This window comes from Paracoccidioides brasiliensis (genome assembly GCF_000150735.1).
Source record: "Paracoccidioides brasiliensis Pb18 unplaced genomic scaffold supercont2.5, whole genome shotgun sequence".
Taxonomy (NCBI): domain Eukaryota; kingdom Fungi; phylum Ascomycota; class Eurotiomycetes; order Onygenales; family Ajellomycetaceae; genus Paracoccidioides; species Paracoccidioides brasiliensis.
The window spans coordinates 886976-911720 of record NW_011371362.1 but is presented as its reverse complement, the minus strand read 5'-3'; the positions used below and the strand labels follow the sequence as shown (position 1 = coordinate 911720).

Below are 24745 nucleotides of genomic sequence, written 5' to 3'. Positions count from 1 at the left end.
CCATGGTCAAACCTTAACCCCTTCTATATTGTCCCGGTTTCACCTTCGAGGCCACAATCAAACTATCTCCACCTTACCCCGCTGTGAATCTCTCTCTCAAAAGACGACACATATCGGTCTTACCTGAATTCGAAAGGCATTAAAATCCTAGCAGAGACAACCAGACAGCCCACCTTAGGGGGGGTAAATGTAGCTATGGCCTCCTACTTCTCCTCCTTCAAATCCTCCACCGCAGTCTCCAGCTTTGGCGCCCGCTTCAACTCTCTCCGCCGTGCCATATATTCCGGCGACGAGGTCGATGACACTGACAACGAAGACTGCTCTCACATCTCCAACGTCCTGCGAGCCTACTACACAGAGAAAGGCCGCTGCTTACCTCCCTGGCTGCCTCCTGATCCCAAATCCCCGGCCCCACCCCTTCCTACCATCAGCGTCGCCAGCCAAACCCCTTTCCAAGGCTACGGCGGAGGACCAGCACCAGGAGCCTCTGCAGCCGGTGGTCGTGGCGCTGGCAGCGGCCTAGGTGATCTATGGGGAGATTCTAGTCCCACCAAACCACCATCACAACAACCACAAATCTCCAGCCTGCGGCTAGGTCGCAACCCATCACAACAATCGGCCCCAACCCCACCATCACATCTCATGCCTGGGCCCATGAATGTGCCAGCTCGACCCGCCACGGCAACTGCGATGTCAGGGAATGATAGCTCGTATTTCGACTTCCAGCAGTCGCACACACCTCCGCCTTCAGCTGCCCCAAGTGTCCGTCCTCTCCCCAGCCAGCGGGCAGGATCATACCAAAATACTCAGGCTGCACAGCAAAACAGATTGGGCACGGGACTTGGTAGGGCTTCATCGGGAGCATCAGCCCAAGAACGGCTGCGTGCAAGAATGCACGGTGGTAGGACCAGTTCGCCACCAGCCAGGAATCCGAGTCCTGGGAATAGGGGTAGAAACGAACAGAGTCCTGGAGGTGGAGAGGCATACATGGGGTCAACTCGCCCATGGGATTCTGGAGATCCTTATGGCTCTTCTGCGTATGGCAGCGCTGGTGGAAATGGTACGAATGCACCAACGGGACTGCCTGGGAGACTGTTTGGGCCGCCACGGGGTTCTCGATAGGGACTTTTCGGCATGGTTTGACTTTTGATTCCTACCTTTCTACTTAATATCCGTTTGGCTCCGGCGTTTTTATGGGAATTCTGATTCATTGTATCAGCACTTCATGATGGGTTTTTTTTTTGTTTGTTTGTTTGTTTGAATTTTCTTCCTATATGCCGTCAACTGGCATTTGATGCTACTGGTCATCTTATCTCTTTGGTCTTTTTGTCACTTCTATTTCTTTATCATGGATAAATATCAATGCTGCAAATAGAAAATGAACATAGCTTGTGGTGTATATATAGAAGTGATAGGAGAATTCTAAAGAACACCTTGATATCCATTTGGATGATCTATGTATTGGATAGATTTGGCTAGTTTTCCTATAATATGACATATGGATATCACGAATGCTATTGAATATAACAAAAAAAATGGGAATAGGAAATACATGAACCGTTACCGATCAGTGTTGTGAAATGCACTGAAACAAAGATAAGCAGATAAAAATTAAGGAGGAAATCTATATACCCTTCCATACCCATATCCAGAAAGACACAGGTTAGAGAAAACTAAGATGGCCACCTATGTCGCGAGGGGGGTATGCATTGCAATTGATACTATAAAAGAAAAATCGACATGGCGGTGCAACATCGAGAAAAAAAGAAGTCGTCAGATGCGATCATCCATCCTTAAAATTTGGGGGTTAAGTCATCCCTGAACTTTCCGGTAACTTGGCGGGCTCCACGTCCTGCTTATGAGCTTCATAGCCCAGACGGGCACAAGTGCAACAGCCGCAACAACAATAACCCTCCACACCCATTCCAGCGTAATAACATATTGCAAGTCAAAGTAATCTCCAAGAAAAGGTACGCTGGCCGCATAAACGATCGCCGTGCCAACAATACACAAAATCATGATAGGATGCCACGTTGTTATCGACACAGCCACCATGACGAGCTCGTTAAGCACTAGGGCCGTGAACGAGACGCTGATAAGTTTTGGCCCCGTAACTTCTCTAACGAGTATTTGGGCCAGCCCTTGGATTATCGAGCCTTGATAGACACTGACGAACACCCATGTGAAGAACGAGCGGTAACTAAGGCTGCGACCCGTTTTTAGCTCCTTATACAGTTCCGGATAGAGATTGGCCAATTCTTCATCAACATCGCGGTCCAGCACGAGTGAGAAAACTGGCGCGTTGGTGTAAACGGTTGCATAGCCTACTAACAGCCAGTTAATAAAAAGGCCCTTCGGGTCAAAGTGGCTCGCAATGCTGTACATGGTCTGACATGCGCTGATGATCAGGCCGCGGTGCATGATAAATTGCGCGAGCTTGGCAGAGCGCTTGTACGAGTTTCGGCCATGCCAGACGAGAAGTTTGGTTAGGTGGTGGAATTGGGTTATGCTGAAATCGGCAGCTAGGGAGGCCTGACGACCCTCCTTGCCGACTATGCCGATGCCAACGTCTGCGGCTTGGATCATGGAGACGTCATTGCCGCCGTCACCAATGCAGCAGATCCGCTTTTTTGTGTACTTGCGGATTAGACTGGCGATTTCGGCCTTTTGGGTTGGGGAACAGCGGCATGCGATTACTGCGGGGAGGAGGACGGCGATTGATATGAAGGGGCTGTGGAAGTCGGAGAGCATTAACGTGAGCGATTCACCGTCGATGAGGAGGCAAGCGTCTGTTTTATTCCGGAGGAAATCTAGCGCTTCCTGGGCAGAGCTTCTATCCTTTAACCTGGTGACGGTGTGTATGTACTGGCCTCTTGAAACAAGTTTCGCGGAAACTGCCACGCAGCGAGCTGTTTCCACTTTATCACCCGTGAGCATCCATATTTTTACGCCCGCATTCCGTAGTAGTTCCAAGGAAGGTTTGACATCTTTCTGGAGTTTGTCCTCAACACCCGTGACACCTAAAAGTTCGAGGTTCTGCTCGAGGAATTCTTTGACAACCCTTGCCATTCGAGTATCCCTATTGTGTAAAGACAATGAAGCTGCTTTGTAATCAGATGAGAAATCTTGGTACTGCGCCTGAGACAGCCTCTTCCGTCCAATGACCAAGGTACGAAGACCTTCTCTGGCCATGTTGGCAGTCTCCTCGTCGAGCCAGTCATTAGCGGCAACGATAGAAGACATGACGGTATCAGCACCCTTCTGGTAGAACCAGATCTCTTCATCCTGTGCTGTTGATTTATCCAAATCAGAACCATGTTCGAATCGAACGATAATGCCCATGCGCTTAGAGTCAGAGGTGAACGGGAACATATCTAGAATGCGAACACGCGCGACAATATTGGCTGTGTGTACAGACTTTAGAACGATTCTATGCCTATCGCGGTATACTAATTGCAGCCCAACTTCCTCAGTATATTTCACAATGGCAATCTCATCTGGCGACGAAGCTTGGTAGTCCGTAATTTTCAGTCCATTTTCTTCATCCGATGTCGGTGTAACATTATGACAGAGCGCAAGAGCAAGGATTATATCTCTGACGCGCGAACCTATCTCTCGTCGGGTACGAGTAATTGAAGCCAGTCCAGTCTGTGTACTATTGATAGTTGTTGGAGTAACGAGCGATAGGTGTGGTGTACTGGAGGAGGAGGTTACGGAGAAGCCTTGCCGGACGTAAGATGCTACTTCATCCATTGCTTCATTTGCATATGATACAGTTCCAACATGGATTTTTTTGAGCTCCATTTCTAAGGAAATGTTAGTTGGAAGCTATCGAAAATCAATATTAAGGTATTGCTTACCGTTCTGAGTTAGCGTGCCGGTTTTATCGGACAAGAGGTACTCTATTCTACCAAGGTCCTCTGGGATAGTACTGGTCCTCACAACGGTGCCTGGAATACCAGCATCTCGCTCGATGAACCTCCCATACACAGACTTCGCCATGTCAAGGTTGACACGTAGACTCATGGGAATAATGGTTGAAAAGAGTATAAGATATATCATGATTGCAATATACCACGGCTTGTCATTCTCAGGCTCAAACCCTTGAAGAGCAACAAGGATGATGGATAGGGTTAGGGTTAATATACAAAGAATTTTAGTCAGGCTGTTGATTTCGTATTCAAGCAACCCAACTTTGGAGCGAGAAGGTGATGTTGACATCGCTGATCTGGTTTCAGCTCCTGTGTATATAATTGTAGCAACTGTTGTCGTGTTTGACGCGAGGACTGTATTAGCCCAGGCAGTGTTGTCAATTGTAAGCGGAGCATACTTCGGTTCAGATATCTCATCATGGGATGATGGATTGGTTGATGAGTGTCCAGCCCCATCGGTCTTGTTAATATGGGGATCGTAAGATCCAGGGGAAGGTGGTGCCAGTTCAATAGTTCCAACGAATTCATTCACGCTCTTTTCAGGGGAGCCTGCGGTGATCCGTATTCTTCTCAGTTCTGAGAGAGGTAGATTTTGTGTGAGGGGGGACGGAAGACGTAGCTTCCAGTCCGTCTCACCGTCCAGTTGGTCTGTGCGGATAAAGATGTCACTCCAGCCACCAAAGCCATCAGAAGATTCAACAGCCGGCGAAGTTGAAAGGGGGTCTGTGGCCGGATGTGTTGATTCCGCAACATTTGCATCATATGCATCAGGTATATCTTGAGTAAAGTTCTGAGTAGTGGAAGTTTCGGGCAATGTGCTCCTTAAAATAACCACATCTGCTGGTAGACGTTGATCTTTCCTTAGCATTAGAATGTCCCCAACCTTTAAATCGCGGGACTTTTTCGTAATTTCGAAAATTTGCGAGCCAGGAATGCTTTCATCCCGTTCAGGAACTGTCAGCTTATGTCGAATGACCTGTTTTCGGGAAGTAGACGGGGAATATGATAGCACAGTGTATTCCTCTGAGTTTGCTTCCGCATCTCGTCGTCGGCGAGCGATGTCATCTAGTGCCTCCTTGCCTAACGATATTGATACAACGAAAGCCAGCGGCGCAATATACGACGACATATAGCCGATTCTTAAAATGGGTATAATCTGTGATAATGCCACAAGGAGAAAGTATATGTTAAAAAAGAACGAAAATTCATTGTAGAGGGTGCGGGGAAGAAAGCTCCACGGGGTATATTTGGCGTTAGATACGGTATTCGGAGGGTATCGCGTTCCCTGTACCTGGCCAACAACCACTTGCCGTGTTGGTTTATTGTTTGAATTGGGATTCATCTGTAAGCCGTTATATCGACTGGGTGTATCACCAGGTGTCTGTGGAGAGTCGAATTTAGGCAACCTGAATTTGGACCTAAGCAGGGAGTAGAAGCTCTCTATCGCGGCATGGAGCCGTGGAGGCTGGCTGCGTCTGCTGAGAAGTGGAGAATCATCCTCAGCGTAAGTTGAACTCCTTCCTGACAACGGTTGGCCCCCTCCTTCATGACCATGATTATCCAGTAAGCCATCAATATCATTGTCGTCATTTTGCTGGCTGGTCCTTGCACCACTGCGATTCCAAATTTGATTTCGAGCCCCAGTTCGTAAATTCCTCATTGCTATACCAGCACCATATCCTGGAGCTGTACCAAATCTTCCCTTAGCCTTAGGGCTATATCCGGCGTGGAGAGCTGCGGAGGCTTCTACGTCAAGTTCGTCTAGGTTGAGGTCCTCATCGGATTCGGAATAATCGGAGAGGTCTGAGGCATTCGGCTGCTCATACTGATGGAAGAGCGCCATGTTGGGCAAGAGGCTGGCAAATTTCTACCGGAAACTGGTCCAATACAGCTATACCCATGCTCCTATCAAAAACTCCGGGGTTGTATCGATAAATCATCAAACAAGATTGCATCGATAAACGGCTTGCACAGTGCTCATCAGCTGAAAGTCATATTGCCACTGTTCCCAACGATTCTCTCCCTATTTTTTATACCCAAGACACGTTCCAGAAGAGGCGTGAGGCCGCAAAGAAAGAGGGCGCTAGAGTTTAGAGAAAATGGTAGAGAGTGTAGAAGGTCATACAGTCATGTAAGTTGCCGTGGGAGCGTTGAGGCAGCATTTTAAGAGCGATTGGAGGATATCACGTGGCTTATTCAATGGCGCGGTTAAACCGTCGCTTTATTACGCCATACCGGGTATTGTAATATTACTGGCCAATATGCAAGTGAACCACGCAAAACCGTTCCAAAACCTGTATGATGCATACTGATGACATAATGCATGCAGTGGCTTCTCTGGCCTTCGGCAAATACATTCATCCGATCCCTTTCGCGTGCAAGGTCGCATCAAAGCTGAACCAAGACGAGACCAACCTTGGATCTTTTGATGACAGGTGGACAACGACAACGACAACGACAACGACGTGCTACCTCTCACCTCTCAGTGACTACATGCACACGGATTTGGTAATTTTATGGATATGATTTTTTGAGAGCAGCTGTTGGATTTAGTTATTGTTAGCGGTGATTTCTCTCCTGTTATTTTTGTCACTGGGTATGAGTTCCTCCCATGGCTGTGTCTGACTTCATCCTAATAATGCATTTCATTATAGAATCCAGGTGCTATAAACGACGCTTAGTGGCACCGGATATTGCGTTAGAGTACGAAGTGACCTAGCGTCCAACATGCTTCAATATGGGTCCTGGAATCCAGCGCTGAGACCTGATAACGGGCCAATGGCCTCGTACCTCTCCTTAACGGACTCGAGTTCGACCTCCTTGTCCACGAAGCATTCAAAGCCCGCGAGCCATACCCATCCAAAAATACAGCAACTACAAATGTCTGCTGGAGGAGACCCAGTTGTTGAATCGACATTTGTCGAACACTCGAATGGTGCGTCGCGTAGCGTCGGGGAGATAGGTGGGGATGACGTCGATGTACAGATAATACATCCATCAGACCAGGAGCAACCTACGGAAACATCTAACGAAGCTCCCTCTGGTGATGCATATGGCAATGGCGGCGAATCCGTACATCCTAGTCGAGAAAAAATCCAACTGGTCGAACAAGAAGCCACCAGTCATAAAGCGCGCTCGGGAGGGTTTCAATGGGGTGACGATGGCGGTGTAAATTCCGCCTGGGACATTTCACGATCCTCGACAGAACCATTTAAGGAATATGATGTAGCCGGTCGAACGAATTCTTTCCCAAGCATGGATCCTGGTAACGACTTCGACTCCGATGGCAGCCATTCACATGACACAACTTTGGAGTCTGATGCCAGTGATTCTGGGAATCTGGATTCTAACAACAGGACTACCACTGTTGAAAATGGTTTATATTCAAACTCTCATGAGCAAAATGCCTCCATGCCGTGGGGTGCCACTGGTATTGAGGAAGATACTGCTGGAGACTTTTTTAATCAGCTTAATACTCAGACGAAACCCATCTACACACCAGTGGAAGCCGAGTCAAGGTTCGAGGAAGGCATGCCGTTGATTAATGATTCAGAGCCATCATCCCCTGCTGAACATAATCAACCCGATATTATCGATGCAATTTTCAAGGAGGATGAACCTGTTGACGACGGTGATTTTTTTGGATCCAAATCAAAAATGCCACCGCTCAACCGCAAATCTACGTCTCAAGTCCTAGATTCATTACACTTCGAGCAGGGCAATGCGATGACCGATTCGCCAACTGATGTGACTCCAGCCAAAAACCAACTGGAAAGCACTGACAATCGAACCAGTGAAGAAAATGTTGCTCAGGAAGATGTCCCAGAGGATGTTTTGGCTGAGAGATGGAAAGCGGTCCTCAGTGACGATGATTTGCTGATGGATGATGATTTGGATGATCTGGATGCGCCACACGATTCGGATCGAGACCTACCAAATGGCCCTTTTGAAGGCGCGTTCGCTTATCAACCGCCTGCGCCAGTTCAAGTGTCTGAGGTGTCGGCGCAACGACAACCACGGGCGAACCCGTACACTCCTCATCAGCTACCTTCTTCCAATATAATGCAGGAGTTTCCCGGCCCTGGCTACGGACTGTCTAATGCAGGGGCTTTTACGACCCCAGTACGTCCGTATACGGGCAACTCGAACTCCAGTAAACCTGAAAGTTTCTCCAATCAAGCAAAGGCTGGCTATCAGTCCCCCTATGATTTGCCTATGGAATTAACTCGTCCAAAACATCATTCTTCTCAACCGCTCGTGTCTCAACCTCTCCCTGCAGCCCAGGTCCCCGCAGTACAAACCCCCCCTCGCCAGAGCAGCATGACGGCGAGCCGACCAACGAGTTCAAGTTCGGCCTATTCCCCAGCAAAGCTTGTACCTCCGCCTTTATCTCGTCGGGGAACAGAGGGAGCCACCAGCAGCAACAACTTTTTCGAGGAGCTCCCAGTTACTTCCAAACGTCGCCCTTCAACGGGAATCAAATATGCTCCTCCCCAAACCATGGCCCACCCTGCGGCTTCATTGCCACTTAGTTCTATGCCTACCAATGTAATGACGCCTCCTAGCCAGCCACAAAAAGCAAGTGATCATTATCAATTGCAAAATCCCGAGCGGCTAGATCCCTATTCCACTCTTCCGGTCCCCACTGGCCGCACAATTTCTGGCCCATCCGGCCGATATTCCCCAAGACCACCGGCCGTCCACCCTGGATCAAGACCTCTTTCCTCTCCAAGATACTCACCTGTTCCTCCACCATCCACCGCGCCTCCTGCTTCAAATAGATATTCTTCTCAGCCTATGACAAGCTATTCCCCCTCACACCTATTTCAGCCAAGGACCTCAAGTCCCCTTGCGTATCATGAATATGTGTCCCACGACCAGCCCACTCATTCACAATCTGAAAATGAAAATGGTCCTCCGTTTTTCCCTGGACCTGGTCCCCGTCAACCATCCGATCTCACTCGCTCTCCGCATAGTAATCTACGAAATGAAACCGCTCAAAACCAACCGGCTAACGAATATCTACCCCTAACGAGCCGTAGAACCGGATCCTCTTCTCAGTTTGCGGATCGCTTCTCGCCATCCCTTCCGTCAGATCGCAATCCTTTCGAACCAGCGTATCACGCTCAAGCTACACCAGCGGCCGCCACAGCTCCTTCTTATCCCCCACATCCACCTGCATTAGTTCAGCTCCAGCAATCCCCCGAGGATCAACCGCCCAGAACTCCCAGGAGTTCCCGGACTTCGTCACCAGGCAGGTTACAGTGCGAACCTAGCATAGCGAGCGTACCGGAACCTTTCCAAGTGCCTGCGTCAGTTCACAGCCCAATACCACCACTCCAACCCCAACCTCAATCATTGATCAAAGAAGCCTTTACGCCGCAACTAGATTTTATTTATCCAACCGACGGACAGGAACTTGATCCACTTGAACGTTGGAAAGGCGCACCAATATTTAAGTTTGGATTTGGGGGTGTAATTGCCAGCTCGTTCCCTAAACACATTCCCCGATATGCATCTGGTCAACTTGTTCCCAAAATAAAATCAAGCCCCGGGGAGACCAAAGTTCGTTTCGTGGGCGACATTATTGCGCAGATGGAGCCAAGCGTTAAGTTCCCGGGACCCTTGAGGTCGAAATCCAAGAAGAAAGACGTCATTGCATGGTTGTCAGCTATGATTTCTAAATTCGAAAATGAACTTGCCTACCTGGAGGCCTCGACTCAGCAGCAACATAATGAGAAGATTCTTCTTTGGAAACTGATACGGGTCATGGTTGAACACGATGGCCTCTTGGGAGGTAATGCAGAGGTCGACAATGCCGTGCATTCTATTCTATCTCCGGTCCCTGACATGACCAGGCCATCATCGCAGGATTTCGGGCATTCTACCCAGCTTTCTAGCGTATATGAAAGTATAAACGGCACAACCCAATTGGAGCCGGCAAGCGTGGATGGGTTGGAAAGCATTCGCAGATGCCTCCTAACTGGTGGAAGGGAGAAAGCCGTTTGGGAAGCCGTTGATCGGCGCCTATGGGGCCATGCTATGTTAATGTCATCAACATTGGATAAGTCCGTCTGGAAACAGGTGATGCAGGAATTCATCAGACGGGAAGTCAGGACTGCTGGTGACAATACTGAGTCATTGGCTGCGCTTTACGAGATTTTCGCCGGCAACATGGAAGAGAGTGTCGATGAGTTGGTCCCACCTTCTGCCCGTGCGGGCTTGCAGATGGTTAGCAAAACGCAAGGCCCCGGTCACCCTAAGAACGCACTCTGTGGACTTGATAAATGGCAAGAGACGTTGTGTTTAATTCTGAGCAACAGAAGTCCTGACGATCAGGTTGCTCTTCTTGCTCTTTCTCGGTTGCTCTCATCCTATGGAAGGATAGAAGCGTCTCATATCTGCGCAGTATTTGCGAGATCTGCATCCGTTCCTCTGGCCTTTGGCGGCCCTGATGATCCGCAGTCACAGATTGTACTCCTTGGTGCGGACCACCGCAGGTATCCGTTCACATTCGTGAATGACCGAGATTCCATTCTTCTTACTGAAGTCTACGAGTTTGCGCTCTCCATATTGCCAGGTGCAGCAACTGTAGTAGTACCGCATTTGCAGGCATTTAAACTCAATTATGCACTTTCTCTCGCGGAAAATGGCAGTAAGGCCGAGGCTCAGCAATACTGTGACGCTATTGGTGCAATCCTAAAATCAACAACCAAGCCTTCACAGTACTATCATCAACGGTTTTACTTCGAACTGGATGAGCTTGCCAACCGCTTAAGACAATCCCCTACCGGCGGGTCTTCATGGATGTCAAAACCCAACATGGAGAAAGTCTCTGGTTCTATTCTGGCGAAATTCAACAGTTTCGTCGTCGGCGATGACAGCGATGGTAACTCCACTACACCTGGGAAACCATCAGACGCAGACATTGGACCATTTGCCAAAATGGTGGGCACCCCTCCGGTTAGCCGTTCGCCTTCTGTCAATGACACCTTTGGGCCGTATTTCGCTGCTGGTCAGCCAATTCTTACAATGGCGTCAACGTCTCGTTATGCTGCCGGAAATCAGTATGCTCCTTATTCATCGCCAGATCAGTACCGTGGTCGCGCATCTCTTGACTCGCAGAGATCACCGCCATCTACTGGTCGATCTTACTCTCAACGAGGCCTGTCCCAAGAACGCAGTAGTATTTCGGACATTAATTACAATCCCTTGTCGCAACAAAATGTCTATAGTCCACCATCGGCATACGCTCACCTAGCCCCGGTGGAGGAAATCCAGTCCACTCAAAGTTCAGATGAACAGGCTCTTGAACAACCCAGTAGCTTTGGTGGATACCAACCCAACTTCAACCAACAACCTACCACCCGAGAGGGACTTGGTGGTGCTGCTGCCCGGAATACCGGGTATGAGCCTCCAACAGGGACAACTGGCTACGAACCCCCGACGTATGAGCCTGGGCCCATGGATGATGGAGACTCAGACAAGGAAAAACCAAAGAGATCATTCATGGATGATGAGGATGGTGATGATTTGGCCGCTCGTGAAGCAGCCGCCAAGAAGGCTGAGAAAACACGCAAAGATCGCGAAGCTGACGAGACATTTAAAAAGGCTGCAGAGGAAGATGGTAAGCCGTCCTTCATCCCAAACATCTATTCATAAATAGTTAACTATAGATCTTTAATTCCACAGCCAAAAAGCCCGTCCCAGAGAAGAAAGGATGGTTCACGTGGTGGGGTAAGAAAGATACGAATGCTAGCGGGGGAGGTCCAATTCGAGCAAAACTTGGTGAAGAGAATTCATTCTACTACGACAAAGAACTGAAGAGATGGGTCAATAAGAAAGACCCGAGTAGCGCCACTGCAACTGCTCTCTCTACGCCGCCGCCACCCAAGGGGACAGCTCCACCCAACCGGACTGCAAGTGCCAACAATGCGTCCCCTCCTCCTGGAACTGGTATTCCCACACCAGCCTCGGCTCCAAGCCTTGCTCCACCTCCCAATCCATCAAAGGGATCACTTTCACCATCTGGGGACTCGTCACCTCAAAACTTGAGCCCTGGATCACCATCCTTGCCACCCTCAGCAAGTCCATACCTGACACCCCTGTCTGTCTCGGCAGGACCACCAACGAGACCAGGAACGGCTTTAAGTAATGCAAGCTCCATCGATGATCTTATCGGAGCTCCACAGGCTAGAAAGGGCAGTACCGTTAGGGGAAAGAAGAAGGGCCGAGGCTACGTTGATGTTATGGCAAAGTAACCGATTCTGCCATCCGGGAACGAACGTTATGGATATATCTAACCGAATGAGTCCTACGCTACCGGAAAGAAAAGAAAAAATCGCCTTTCGGTGTATATAGCGCTGTCATCAACGTCCCGCTCTTAGTTTATTCATGCTGATAAAACTATGCGCGACTTTTTTTTTACCCCTTGCAACAGCATCCGAGCGTACTTCGTGGACTCCTCCGTCATTTGCTTTGCAATTTTGAGGTTTCCAAATGCTATCCATTTGCATTTCAGCCTACAATTTGTCCTGCTTAGCAGGGGAAGTTTTGTTTTATTAGTTCTCATATTTTCCTTCTTCTTTCTCACTCTTCCCAATATTCCCGGTCCTCATGGCAGCTACATTGTGCTCAATTCCTCCGTATAGTGATTGGATGTCGTCTTTTCCTTTCTTCCCTTTTGGCTTCCTGTATGCTGTTTTTGGTCCCCTGGCCCACACATTCTCGGTAATTGACGTCTACATAATCGTGTGTGAGAAGGAAGAAAATAATTGGCTTATATTTGTTGTTTTTCTTTCCTTTTCTTCCCTTCCATTTTTATATTCCCTGCCCTAGGCTTGTTCTGTATTATACTACCGTTTTGCCCCCACTTATATATTTTATTACTTTCAACCCCTCACACATATCGCATATAATTTGGCGAGATCATTAAAGCCGTTAAAATTTTTGATAAGTTTCGTGTTCTGCTTCTACTTTTATTACCTCCAAACCCCGTCGTAGAAACATTCAATGGTGTTCATTTACGTTTCTCAACTTTCTGTACACCGCATCCAATAGTCAATCAACCAAACTGAAGCTAATATCTACTGATCCGTTTTCACGGTCGCCTGGAGAAGATTACCTAGATCCTAGTTGGTTGTGTCATGTTGCAGTTTCGGTATTATGTAGCTAGACAGCAATTAAAAGGAAAAAGAAACCGGGAAAGTGAGTGGAGGGAGGGGATGATGGTTGATATATCCACGGACGTCCGCACATGTGTCACGGGTATAGACAATCGATGACAATGTGAACATTATTGATTTGGATGGGTATCTCAGGGGTTTATTTCCATATGATGTTCCCCAACTTCCTTATCAAGAGCCAGCATTTTACTGCATACAACAATATTTGGTAGGTGTAAACAAGGCAAGTTGAATCGCCACGTCAGGCAAAGTCATGAAGGCGAATTGGTAAAACAGAATGTAGCAAGACCTAAACAGAGCTGGGCAGATTGTTACGGGTTTTGCCGCACGAAATGGCATCAGGTATATATGTAATTTTTCGAGTTCAGACGGCGTAGGAGTTGATATAATACTATAGAAGAGAGGTGAAAATATTAAAATGATGATATGCATTGAGGACAGAACGCGACTTTATTTAAACTTACTGTCAAACATGAGTCCTCCCCACTTCCGCAGTCGGGTAAATATACGTAGAGAATCAGGGCTGTCTCGTGTATAAAACCTGTAGGTTTGAAAAAAAAAAATGTATTGAAGGGTCATTAGCATTCGATAGTTGGGGGATACATTTGTCATACATAAGGTCACTATATATGCATGCCGCCGTAACACAATTTGCTCAATCTGTGGTGCTCATTAAATAGCAGTGTCACAGAAACAGGGCAGGATAAGTACCCTGACATTATATACCTTATCAAGGGAATATATAAAGGAGAAGGAAAGAAATATAAGCTTACACGCAACAACCCTCGGACTCAACCGCCCAACACTCAACACCCTCCCCCAATCTTTCCCATCAATCCTTACCTTCGCCCACCCCTCCTCCCCCTCCCCGTTCTCCCCGCCCAACTCCCTCATCCGCTCACTAGGCAACTGCTCCAGCTCGCTTTGAGACAATTGCGCCAGATCCAGCGGTGGATTCAGCAGTCCGGTCCACACACTCGAGATGCGCAGCGTATCTGTAGCTATAGATAGCTTCAATGAGCCGTGCATGTTGGCGGATAGTTCTAGCTTGGGACTACTATTCGAAGCAGTGGAACCAGCCCCGGCTCCTTGTGTTGAAGTAAAAGTTGTTGTACTGATGATGCTTTTGGCGGCAGAGTCCATGGCTAGCTTGGTGAAGCGCTCTGATATGCTTTTCAGTTGAATGAGGCTGGGGAGCACGATGTGGACGTCTGGACTGCGGCAGCGGGGTTCGTGCAGGCCCTCAACGGTCGATGGGGGGAGGACGCGGACGGGGATTTCTTGGGTTATTACCGTTTCTCGTTCGCGGGGGCCGTCGGTATGGCTTGGGTTTGCTGCTGTTGCTGCTGTTAGTTGGATGTTGGCTGGGTGTTGGGGGGCCACTGGCATCCCACTGGAAGGAGTATTACTATCGTGGGTACTATTGTTGTCGCCCACTCCAAGGGCATTCTTTCCCGATATCCATGATGAAGCCACAATTGTCAGCGCCAGTAAAGGAAGTGAACCCTTCTTGGTTAGTCGTAGCTGTGCTGATGCTGCACTTGATGCTGAGCGGAGGGCGCGGTGGAGAGCACCGATGGGGACTTCGAGATTGATAACGCCTGATGCAGCGCTTACGGAGTAGGATTCAAAGACCGTGTCCTATAATGCAGCATAGGATAGTATATATAAGCTCCACTGATTCATTGTGGATCTATCTTTTTCTTTTCTCCCTTGGAGTGCCGGTGATATATAGAAGAATGCCCGTATAGGGTAGTTCCACGCACAATTGGCAATTGGGCCCAGACTTGGGTTCCCTGGTCGGGGATGATGGTGAAACGGACAACCTCATCTTCCAATCGAACCCAGCATATTTTACCCAGTGACGATAGAGACGCGGTGAATTCTGCGAAGATAGGTTAGGATTCATCTTATTGAACGTAGAGGGCGTCTCGGGAATAATATGCACTGGCAAAAGTATTAATATTGATGAGCTGACTTCTGAAACGCATCTTGTTCAGTGCATTTTCAGATGTACATTCATGTATTGAACATAATGGTATAAATTAATAAATAGGCATTACGTTAGATGTACGTATTTGGTTTGTGACTTGATATACTCGACATATATCTGATTCAAAGCGGATCTCCGCACCGAAGAATTAAATTATCTAGTCGAGTTTGGCGCGTCCTTGAACCACTCACCCTGCATATTTAAACCCGCTTTAGGAACTATATTTACGTTTTTCCCCATCTGTCGATTTTTGTGGCTTTGAAAAGTGATTCCATCCATTAATTATTTGAGGAAAGGATGATGAAAATTGTTACAGAGCACAAGATTGTATACTGTATATACAGTCTGTCAAATGACATATAACGACATCTAAGACTCGCCCTGTTCGAACATGTTGGGTGTTAACACCCCACTTCCTGGACTGCGCTTCTAGTCAATACAACGCGTATTATCCGCAGATATCCTCCGTGGTTAAGACAAGCATTTAACTAACGTTAGAAAATGTTTAACTAGTGAACTGGGGAGTCGAATGGAGAGAAAAGAGATTATAAGTAGTTTCTAGAGAAATAACTACAGCATAACTAGCCGTTGATAGGGCTCCTATGGGAATCAACCACCGCATCATAGACAATATCAAACCCAAAGACATATATATAGATACCAATCAACATGCGGATCCTAGCCTCTGACGTCTGTCTGCGTATTCTCTACCTCATTTTTCGGCTCACTTTGGATGTGCTGGACAGCATTGATAGGCCAGTCTGCGCGCCAACCAACTCAGTTAACGGAGTTAATCCATTCACGTAACTTATCCGGCTTCGGTGCCGATCCGAGGAGGGAGGCGGAGAGCGAGTTCACGGTCCTCTGGGCGGATGACCCTACAGAGCAAATAATCAAAAAATAAATTAATAATAATAACAATAACAATAACAATAATAATTTAATTTAATTTAATTTACACCAGAACTACAGACATGTTGTTCTTTTATGTCTAGCAGTTTTATAATTACTACTAGTGCGAACTGATAAAGGAGTAGAAGATTCAGATCTGGAAAATTGTTCTAATCAAAATTTAAAACAAAAACTTGATGAAATAGGCTACTTAATCTGCTCCTATCACCAACCTCTTCATATTCAGTTGCTCTTTCATTCCACATTTCTAATCCCCAGTTTAGCATTCTTGTCGCAGGCTACCTAGTTAGATAGGTGAATTGAAGCCTCGTCTTGTTATCATCTTGACTCTAGACTGAGTCATGACAATATACAATGAATATAATTTAAAATTTTTTCTTCTAATAACAATAATTAGCTAGTTATAATCATTAACCAGTTAACTAATATACTAGCTTAGATATTTGAATTAAATCACTTTAACTATAAAGTATTTTACTTAAAAATATTTAACTTTACTTTTTTTTAATATAATTATTTAGATAGTTGAAAGATTTATAAAAAAAAAAAATATAATACTTAAAATATTTTATTTAACCAGCTTTAAAAACATAAGATTTTTAATTAGTTATATATTAAAAGTCAATATTTTAATTTTCAGTAACTATAAGCTATAAAATACTTTAAATATAAAAAAATTAGCTTCAACTTTAAAATAAAATTTTATAAAGTTTAATTTTTTAATTATAAAATTTTAATATTTACTATTTAAATAGTTTAATAAAATTGAATTAACTATTTTCTTTAAAATATTTATATTAATACGTAAGATTTTCAGATACTTAGTATTTTTAAAGTATAAGTTCATTCAGATCAAGAGCATTCTCATCTAATTGACTTTCAAATATGACACTTGATTTGACAAGGAATCAATCACAGAATTATCAACATTGAGTTTAAATAATTGCTTTCAATTTCCAGGTGAGAAATCGAGAGATATATCACTCTTATACTTGTCAAAGATGGAGAATCATTTCTTCGCAGCTTATGACACAGGTGAGTGTAGATGCACCAAATGCAAGAGGATTCAATTCATTCAATAAGTCCTGCAGCTCAGTCATCTGCATAGCTTGATGCTACATCGGTCTTTGAAGATCAGCACTGTTATCAATGGAGGCATTCGCTGAAGGCAAATACTCCAAGAGGAGGTTCATAATTCATGTCCATATCAGACAGAGTGACTGTCTTGCTTCTCACAGACATACAGGTCCGACCTCTCATATCTGTTAGGCACTCAGGCCTAGCATGTGGAATGAAGGCACTTGGGCCTTAATCGAGGGGTGATTATCCTAATGAATCCGCAATGTAATGCGCGTGCTACCGAACATGATCCTAGCACCCTCTATTCATTAGTTAGGGAAGGACGAACGAAAGAAGGAAGAATTCAAAAGAAGGATTTTGTGTGCAAGTTGGGCCGGAAGAATAACCAGTTATACACATAGACAACATAGATACATAGATACATAGATACATATATATATATATTTAAGTACAGCCGTAAAACTACTTGATTAACATTATACACTTTTCAGAGGAGCTAAAAAAGATTTACAATATGAGATGATCATTACTTCAGTTATATAGAAGTAATATCAAAATGTAGATATTGATATTTGAAATAAAAGGAAGTAAAAAATATACAAGATTCAGAAGATTAATTCCAATATAAAGAAGATCTTACACTTATTTCTCTCTTTAATCTGTTGAGTATGATTATTCAATTATATGAATCTAAAGCGTCTGTCTCACAACAACAACAACAACTACGAGTCTCACAGAGATGTAATAACTGTAACACTATTGAACAAACAGGAATAAGATGTTCTAATTCTAGCATAGTTTAACTTTCAATGAAACATTTTTTGTTGTTATTCGATAGAGTTAAATTGAATAGGCTACTCTATATATAATAGATTTGGTATTTCGTTCGGTTGGGTGATCCGCTTAGTTGGGAATTCCGTTTGCCCAAATCTCTCAGCCATGACATCTTGGACTCCCGACAACCAACAATGACAACGACAACGACAACGACAACAACATCGACAACAACGACGCCGTAGTCCTTCTCCACAACCTCTAATTTTGACAGCCTGATCTGAAGCCTCTGGGAGTACCGGTTTGCTCTTGTCTGCAGCTTCAACTCATCCACTATTTGCCTCCCGTTAGACTGTTCCACCGACGGCGTCTCCTCTTCCCGTCTCCGTTCGTTCCCGTTTAAACATCCTCATTTTACCGGTCGAATAATCCCGTCAGCCATCTAAATTTACTATTCAAATAAAAGGCTTGCTTGATTCCAAGGTTGTCCCGGACATCTCTAAAACAGATGTCTCTTTAGCCATCCAGCAGCTTCGTGCCATCATGTTGGGACAGAGTTTCCCGGACATTTTCTTTATCTCAACCCAACCCTTACCGCACTCCGCGATGATCCTGACTTTTACTTAAACCCTCCCACGTCGTGCCTTCAGTTCCTTGCCTCTCAAAGGGCCTTGCGGGCACCGCGATGCTATTTCTAGCTACTGAAAATGGCTGAAAATCCGTTTATTTCTTTGACTCCTGCTCTCCGCCTCCGTCCTTCGTCTGGTTTAAGAACACCTTCCCGATCTCCACCTCGGTATCCATCCCGTTCCCGTTCCAGCTCTTCAGACCGAAACCTGTCATCTTTTATCGGTGTTTCGGACCCATTGCTTGCCAATCTTTCACCGGAATCCACTCTAACTGCATTATCAGCAACGGATGCCGTGCGGACAACAGGAAAGACCGCTCAGGGGATTCTTTCCAAAGCCATTGCCGATGCTTCGACCGCTGAGCGTTCTTTAGCAGTTCGAGCTGCTGTGGCCGGACAGAATTTGAAACAATGGTATACAGAGGTACTGTCTTGGGAGTGGCCTCAGAAACGTGATGCGTCCCTGGGAAAAGGGTTTGTCTCCTCAAAGAGTGAGGATGCTGGTACTGATGATCAATGGGACACATCCTTGGGATGCCTTCCAGTAGCTGTTGTAGAACAGCACGAGTACAGGATTGATGAGATAAAGGCAGATATGGAAATGTTAGATGTCGAGGAACTGAAAGAACACATCCTGAATGCCCACATCCCCTCTCGCTCCAGACCATCCTCTTCGAATAGCACGTTGTCCACAAACATGCACACTCTCAGCTATGTGCAACTCAGCGATTTCACTGCAGTAATAACGGCTACCATCCTTCAGGCACTCCCTTATCTTTCAAAGTTGAATGCCCTCCTCAATATATGGGAGATTCGCCTCGCCGTGCTACATCAAATCCCCGAGCTACTGGCTGGTCTTGGGAGTACAAAGAGGGCCATTGATGGCGCACTGGACCGATTGGGAACAGGTCTGCTACCCGAAATAGACGACCCCTTTTTTTCCAAGACATTTTTCGACTCCGCTCGCCACAAGTTGGAAAACATGGTATTAATTGTGGGCAGTAAAATGGATCGCATCCTAGATTCTCTAGAAGGCCAGGACGATGCTCTCCCCGATGCCTGGATCGACGAAATGGAAGCCATCGAAGCTGGTTTTGCGACTTGGGCATTTGAAGCAGAGAAGATGGCAGTCGAAAATGACTTCGGGCGGTCAAGCACCCCTCTGCCAGAATTTTCCATGCAGTCAAGTGAGATCAAAAAACCGGACGAAGCAGGCTGTGGACCTTCTACCCAAAACACAGCGTCTCTTCAGTTTCAGAAATGTCGAGAAAATATGGAGGATAGCTCACGGATAGTGAGCGACCTTACCGGAACCAATGTCAAACCCGAGCCTCCCAAAACACCCTGTCGGAGCGATCTAGATTTGAACGACGAGGTCTCTCCGGCATCAATAAATATTTCGCTGTCACAGCCTCCACCAATACCTCGCATTAAGGAACAAGATGAAGATGAACCCCAAATCAGTGTTCAGGAGTCACCCAAGGAAGCTAAAACCGAGGGGGAGCCGAATTCCCTGCCTAGTAACTCCGACACTTCAACTCTACCTTCTTCCCCTCTTTCTTGTACCCCTGCGACCTCTTCTATTCATGAAGATATCACTTCTCCACCATCTTCTACTGGCCCTGATCCCTTAACGAGTCGACAGACTCCTTCTATCGATGACCCCCAAGATCCATCTGGCCAATCACATGGAAGGCAGGCAACTAACGCACTTCCCGGGGCCAGTGCTTCAATTACGTCTGAAAAACCTAGTTCGAACCCTGAGGAGTCCCCTGTGCCCCAAGAAAATAGCAACACAAACCCACCGGGAAATAACTCACCTGGGAAAACAATTAATGACGGTATCTCCTTGCCTGGTTCTTCTCCACCGGCTGTGCCCAGTCGCCCTGCCTCTCCGCAATCACCGTTCCGCAATACTACTTTTCCTCTCCGGGCCATCCATTGCAGTGCAATTAATCGATCCACCCCGTCTTCGCCCACGACAGCTGATATTAGTCCTCACGGATTCATCCAAAGCATACAGGACGCCCTAAAACTGGACACCGGATCTCACCGTCGCGATTCCATTATCTCTATTGCCTCAACTGCTGGGTCAGGTTTCTCTTATGGCTCTAATCCTGAGATTCGGGATGCTCAAGTAGCCACGTCCCATGGTAGCCCTATCGTGGTTGAATCTCCTGGCAGCTTTCTCACTAATGGATCTAAGTCTTCCGGAGCCCATGGCCACAATGGAAATATCGTTGAGTGCGTGAAAAAACCCAAGTCAAGTGACCACTTGGCTTCTGCTTCCCGTTCTACTCTGTACCGGACTATGAGTTTACCTCTGGAGCGGTTCATGGATGGAGATTCCCAAGTCACTCATGGCACGGATGATCTCAAAGAACAGCCGCATTCGTCAGAACTCCGGCAGGCGTCTTCTGCTGCAATTGAAGTTTTACCAAAAGCCGAACTCCGGAGTATCGTGGTCTCGAATAGGCTTAGTATTGGGCCTGCCAATGTGCGGAAATCGATGCCAAATCTCCGCCGTACAGTATCTAGTCTGGGTCTCTCGTCTTTACACCGACTCAGCACTAGATCTCTACGCCTTAGCCCAAATAATCCCTGGGGTCCACGTGTATCTACCTCCTCAGAATCCCTTCCATCTACTGCTGAGGAACCTTCTCCATCGATGGGTGTTTCGGTCTGCAAAGTTAATTCTATCAATTATCCAACCACCCCCACTCCGCCACCGAGTCTCCCACGTAGATCCAGCAAGCGACTTTCTAAGCTTCTTAGTCCAGTCGCTTCCCTTTCTTCACAAAAGCAGAAGAAGATCATAACCCCTCTTCACAGTGCTCCTCTTTCAAAATCCATTTCTGTCAATTCATCAACTGCACCTTCTATTACCACCCTAAGATCACCGGAAGATCACCTAGAGGAAAAGATCAGTTCCATCCTTACAACAATTCCCGCCCGAATCCATTTAGCATCAACGCCAGAGAGTACCAAATGCAACCAAAGCACCCCTCGTGCGTCTGACTGTTCGTACTCGAATTCTCCAAAACGGGATTTTTTGCAGTCACAATCCCCCGCATTTAGTCGTAGCAACACCCCTACCCCTTCCCTCACCCTCACACCAGCATTTGGCCGCTCGAGACGACCCCACACACATAATGACGATGACTCTGCTGTCAGACTCTACCATCTCCACCGCGGAGGGAAGACAGCACCTGTCAAACTCTTTGTGCGTTCAGTCGGTGAAGACGGAGAACGAGTCATGGTACGAGTTGGCGGTGGATGGGCCGATCTCGGAGAATACCTTCGAGAGTACGTGCTCCATCACGGCCGGCGAGATGTTTCAGACGGAAAATTCGAGGTCCGCGGCATCCCCACTCCTAACATATCACCCAACCACTCATCACACGGCAAACATGCTGCTCCAACCTCGAACACCAGCCCGTCAACCCCCATATCCCGTCCCGGTTCTGCATTCGACATCCGCCCCCCCTCCTCACTGAATGTCCGTAAATCCCGTCGATCCATGGCAACCCCGTCAGGACTCCCAACCTTAACAACAGCCAACATCGAAAAAGCCTCCCAAGGATCCAACAGTGGCAGCGGCGGCGGTCCCTCTTCCTTCCTATCATCTACTCGCCGCAGACTCTCCACCTCCTCCAACGCATCCATGAGCATTGCTTCAGGTTATGGCGGCGACGGGTCCCACGTCTCTACCCCATTAGGACTCGCAGGCCCAAAGCCAAAGTCCAGACAAGTATCAATTAGCCCCGAGAACGAGGCGTGGGTCGAAGACGTCATTGGACGCGCTCGACGAACCTCAGTGACACTGAGGCCCGAGCGCTCTTATGGGAATCTCAGACGCTTCCGACCTGTTGTTTCGCAGGTGGATGCTGCGGGCGATCTGGTTGAAGGGGGCCATAGGAGTGTTAGTAATACCGGGGTGGATGGCGGTGGGAATAAACGGGTGTATCTTCGCGTGGTTAGGTAAAGGGAGGGAATGAGGACTTCTCTTAAGGTGATCCAGAAGAGTCTCATTTTTTATTCTTTTTCTTTGGGCTTTAATCAAACAAGTTTTGGGACTTGAGGTGTAGGAGTGCAGATGCGGATGAATGGTTGGGATTGGTTTTATTCTCGTAAAGACTACTTGACCGATTGATTAAGGGATGGTATGTTCATTCGGACGACGATTCCCTTCCGAGTATCCGTACTCCTTTTTCCTTCTCCCATTTCCTTTTTTATTCCCTATACCACTTTGCTTGCTTCTCGAGGTTTCACTTTTGGTTCCGATCTTTACTTCTTTTCTTACTTTCTGTTCACTCTCATTTTCTTCTCGCCCTCAATTACGTTCTACATTTTACCCTGCTCCATTTAACTCATGCACAATCCGGCGTTTTTCGACATTTTTGCAATGGAAGCATTAAATACAGTCTTCGTTCGTTCGTACTTTATTACACTTTGGTCCTTGGTTTCTCGTTTCCTCATTTTTATACACTCGCGGGTTAGAAGCATTAAAAGCTTTATCCAAAATTATCCAGTGCATCACATATCGTTTGCTTCGCGTTGTCCTTTGCGGGAGAACGAGGGATGAGGACCTGCAATAAATTCATTTCAATCATTTCATCGCATTGGGTTTAGCAAGGTGAATATGACTTGAGGCATTGCGTAATCAAGAAAAAAGATCAACAAACACCGATCTGCAAGTACAGAAGCCTACAGATGACGAATACTGATAGCAGAAAATTAAGATACATAGAATATGATGGTAATTCAGCATTGCGGGACAGGTAGATCGGAAGGAGGAAAAGGTCATGCTAGGAAGTGGGAGGATGTATGAAGAGGGACACGAGGGGTGATTCAAACGGTAACAGGGACGCGAAATAAACAATTATGCTTGCATCGGTGAACACATGTTGGCATATATATGGGTGTGGAATGGTTTCGAGTATTGGAATAATAGGGATAATTCACAAAAGTTGTTATGAAGCTCCAAGGACGCAATCATAAGTACTGCGTTCGGGTCGAGGGGGACAGGGAGGAGGGTTGCAGTATCTTAGGTAGATGGGTAATTCGATATAATGGCCACAAATAACGAGAGCAAGGATTGAAATTAGTTCTGGCTCGTGCCCCCACCATGCTCTCTGACCTGTTCTGGATCCAAAACTTCTACCTTCTTGCTCATCAGCCCGCGAAGCTCAGGGGTGATTATCCGTTCCACATCAACTCTTTGTCTGTTAAGGCTGCGGTGGCAGTCCCGGTAGGTGCTCTGGCTAGCGTTCCCTGGTGAGGGCGACTGTGATTGCGATGGGGACTGGATTGTGTTTTTAGGTGATGTAACTATTCGTCGGCGAACGGGTGGAGTGGGAAAATGGTTCTTCTTGTCGATAGCCTCGACTTTCTTCTCGAATCGGTGGAACAGGGCTTCTGCCCTGGAGAGAATGGGGATTAACTCCATAGTGTTGGAAAGGTCGTTGACTATATTGCGAAGTTTGTTAGCAACGTGATATGATTGGTATTGAAGAGAGTGTGGCGGAAGGTAGAAACAAGGTGTTCGTGACGTACTGTACTTCAAAATCTCGTCAAAATGCTTGAGATGGTTCATGATCACATCTCGATGCTTTTCGAGAATCGCTAATGCAATGAATAGATGGAAGCTGCTTGACAGGTAATCCGTCCAGAGGGCTTCCCACAGCCTTAGAACATCCACCCATTCAAACTCTCGTTTGTACCAAACAAGCAACATGCGGAAGAAAAAGAAGAAGTTGGTGCTGTCTGCCGATTGAAGATGGAGGTAGAGTTGGGGGTCCATTAATTGGACGAGTTGATCTAGAGTGAGCAATTGTGACCGCATCCCTGATTGATCTCGTAGAAAATTCCGTTCCTGCACAAACCATGGCGTTAATAAAATGTGAGAGCAGGCGAAGAGGATTTCCAGGAAAGCTAGTGATGTACCATTCGGTCCATATACCCAACAAATGCCCAGAAAGCGACCGCGTCGTCCTGCATTACTGCATAAACTGGGGCTAGAAGGTCACTCATTCCTTGAACATATCCAAGGTCGTGGTTATACTCATTATATGTGAGGAGCAAGTCTTTCATCTGCTCCATGTGGACGTTGGTGCCGGTCTCTGCAAATGGAGAATCCGGATCGGGGTGAGGAATGTCTTCCCCTGCAAACAACGGGATAGTACGATCTGTGCGATGGACATCCTTTTCTGCATGACGAACGGCCAGAAATGTTTCATGT

At 46.7% G+C, this 24745-nt stretch overlaps 6 protein-coding genes across 6 annotated transcripts in view; 3 read left to right on the top strand and 3 right to left on the bottom strand.

The window, feature by feature from the left end:
* Nucleotides 1-195: 195 nt before the first annotated feature.
* Nucleotides 196-1122, top strand: PADG_04752 (uncharacterized protein; the record flags this gene model as incomplete). Its single annotated transcript, XM_010762056.1, has 1 exon — nt 196-1122. The coding sequence occupies one exon, from the start codon at nt 196-198 to the stop codon at nt 1120-1122; it is 927 nt and encodes a 308-aa protein (XP_010760358.1).
* Nucleotides 1123-1812: 690 nt separating this feature from the next.
* Nucleotides 1813-5775, bottom strand: PADG_04751 (uncharacterized protein; the record flags this gene model as incomplete). Its single annotated transcript, XM_010761828.1, has 2 exons — nt 1813-3806; nt 3861-5775. 2 exons carry the CDS (start codon nt 5773-5775, stop codon nt 1813-1815), a joined length of 3909 nt encoding a protein of 1302 aa, XP_010760130.1.
* An 884-nt stretch (nt 5776-6659) lies between these two features.
* On the top strand, nt 6660-12193 carry PADG_04750 (uncharacterized protein; the record flags this gene model as incomplete). Its single annotated transcript, XM_010762055.1, has 2 exons — nt 6660-11559; nt 11625-12193. The coding sequence occupies 2 exons, from the start codon at nt 6660-6662 to the stop codon at nt 12191-12193; spliced, it is 5469 nt and encodes a 1822-aa protein (XP_010760357.1).
* Nucleotides 12194-13481: 1288 nt separating this feature from the next.
* On the bottom strand, nt 13482-15108 carry PADG_04749 (uncharacterized protein; the record flags this gene model as incomplete). Its single annotated transcript, XM_010761827.1, has 5 exons — nt 13482-13508; nt 13582-13658; nt 13891-14758; nt 14884-15002; nt 15066-15108. 5 exons carry the CDS (start codon nt 15106-15108, stop codon nt 13482-13484), a joined length of 1134 nt encoding a protein of 377 aa, XP_010760129.1.
* Nucleotides 15109-18583: 3475 nt separating this feature from the next.
* On the top strand, nt 18584-22489 carry PADG_04748 (uncharacterized protein; the record flags this gene model as incomplete). The annotated part of the gene is made up of 1 exon (XM_010762054.1): nt 18584-22489. One exon carries the CDS (start codon nt 18584-18586, stop codon nt 22487-22489), a length of 3906 nt encoding a protein of 1301 aa, XP_010760356.1.
* A 1119-nt stretch (nt 22490-23608) lies between these two features.
* PADG_11819 (GTPase-activating protein GYP7) overlaps nt 23609-24745 on the bottom strand; it is a gene marked incomplete at both ends in the record, with an annotated part of 2778 nt that continues 1641 nt past the window's right edge. The window contains 3 exons of the mRNA XM_010762236.1: nt 23609-23973; nt 24061-24379; nt 24451-24713. Of these exons, the coding sequence (XP_010760538.1) occupies nt 23609-23973; nt 24061-24379; nt 24451-24713 (947 nt within the window). The remainder of the gene's footprint in view (nt 23974-24060; nt 24380-24450; nt 24714-24745) is intronic.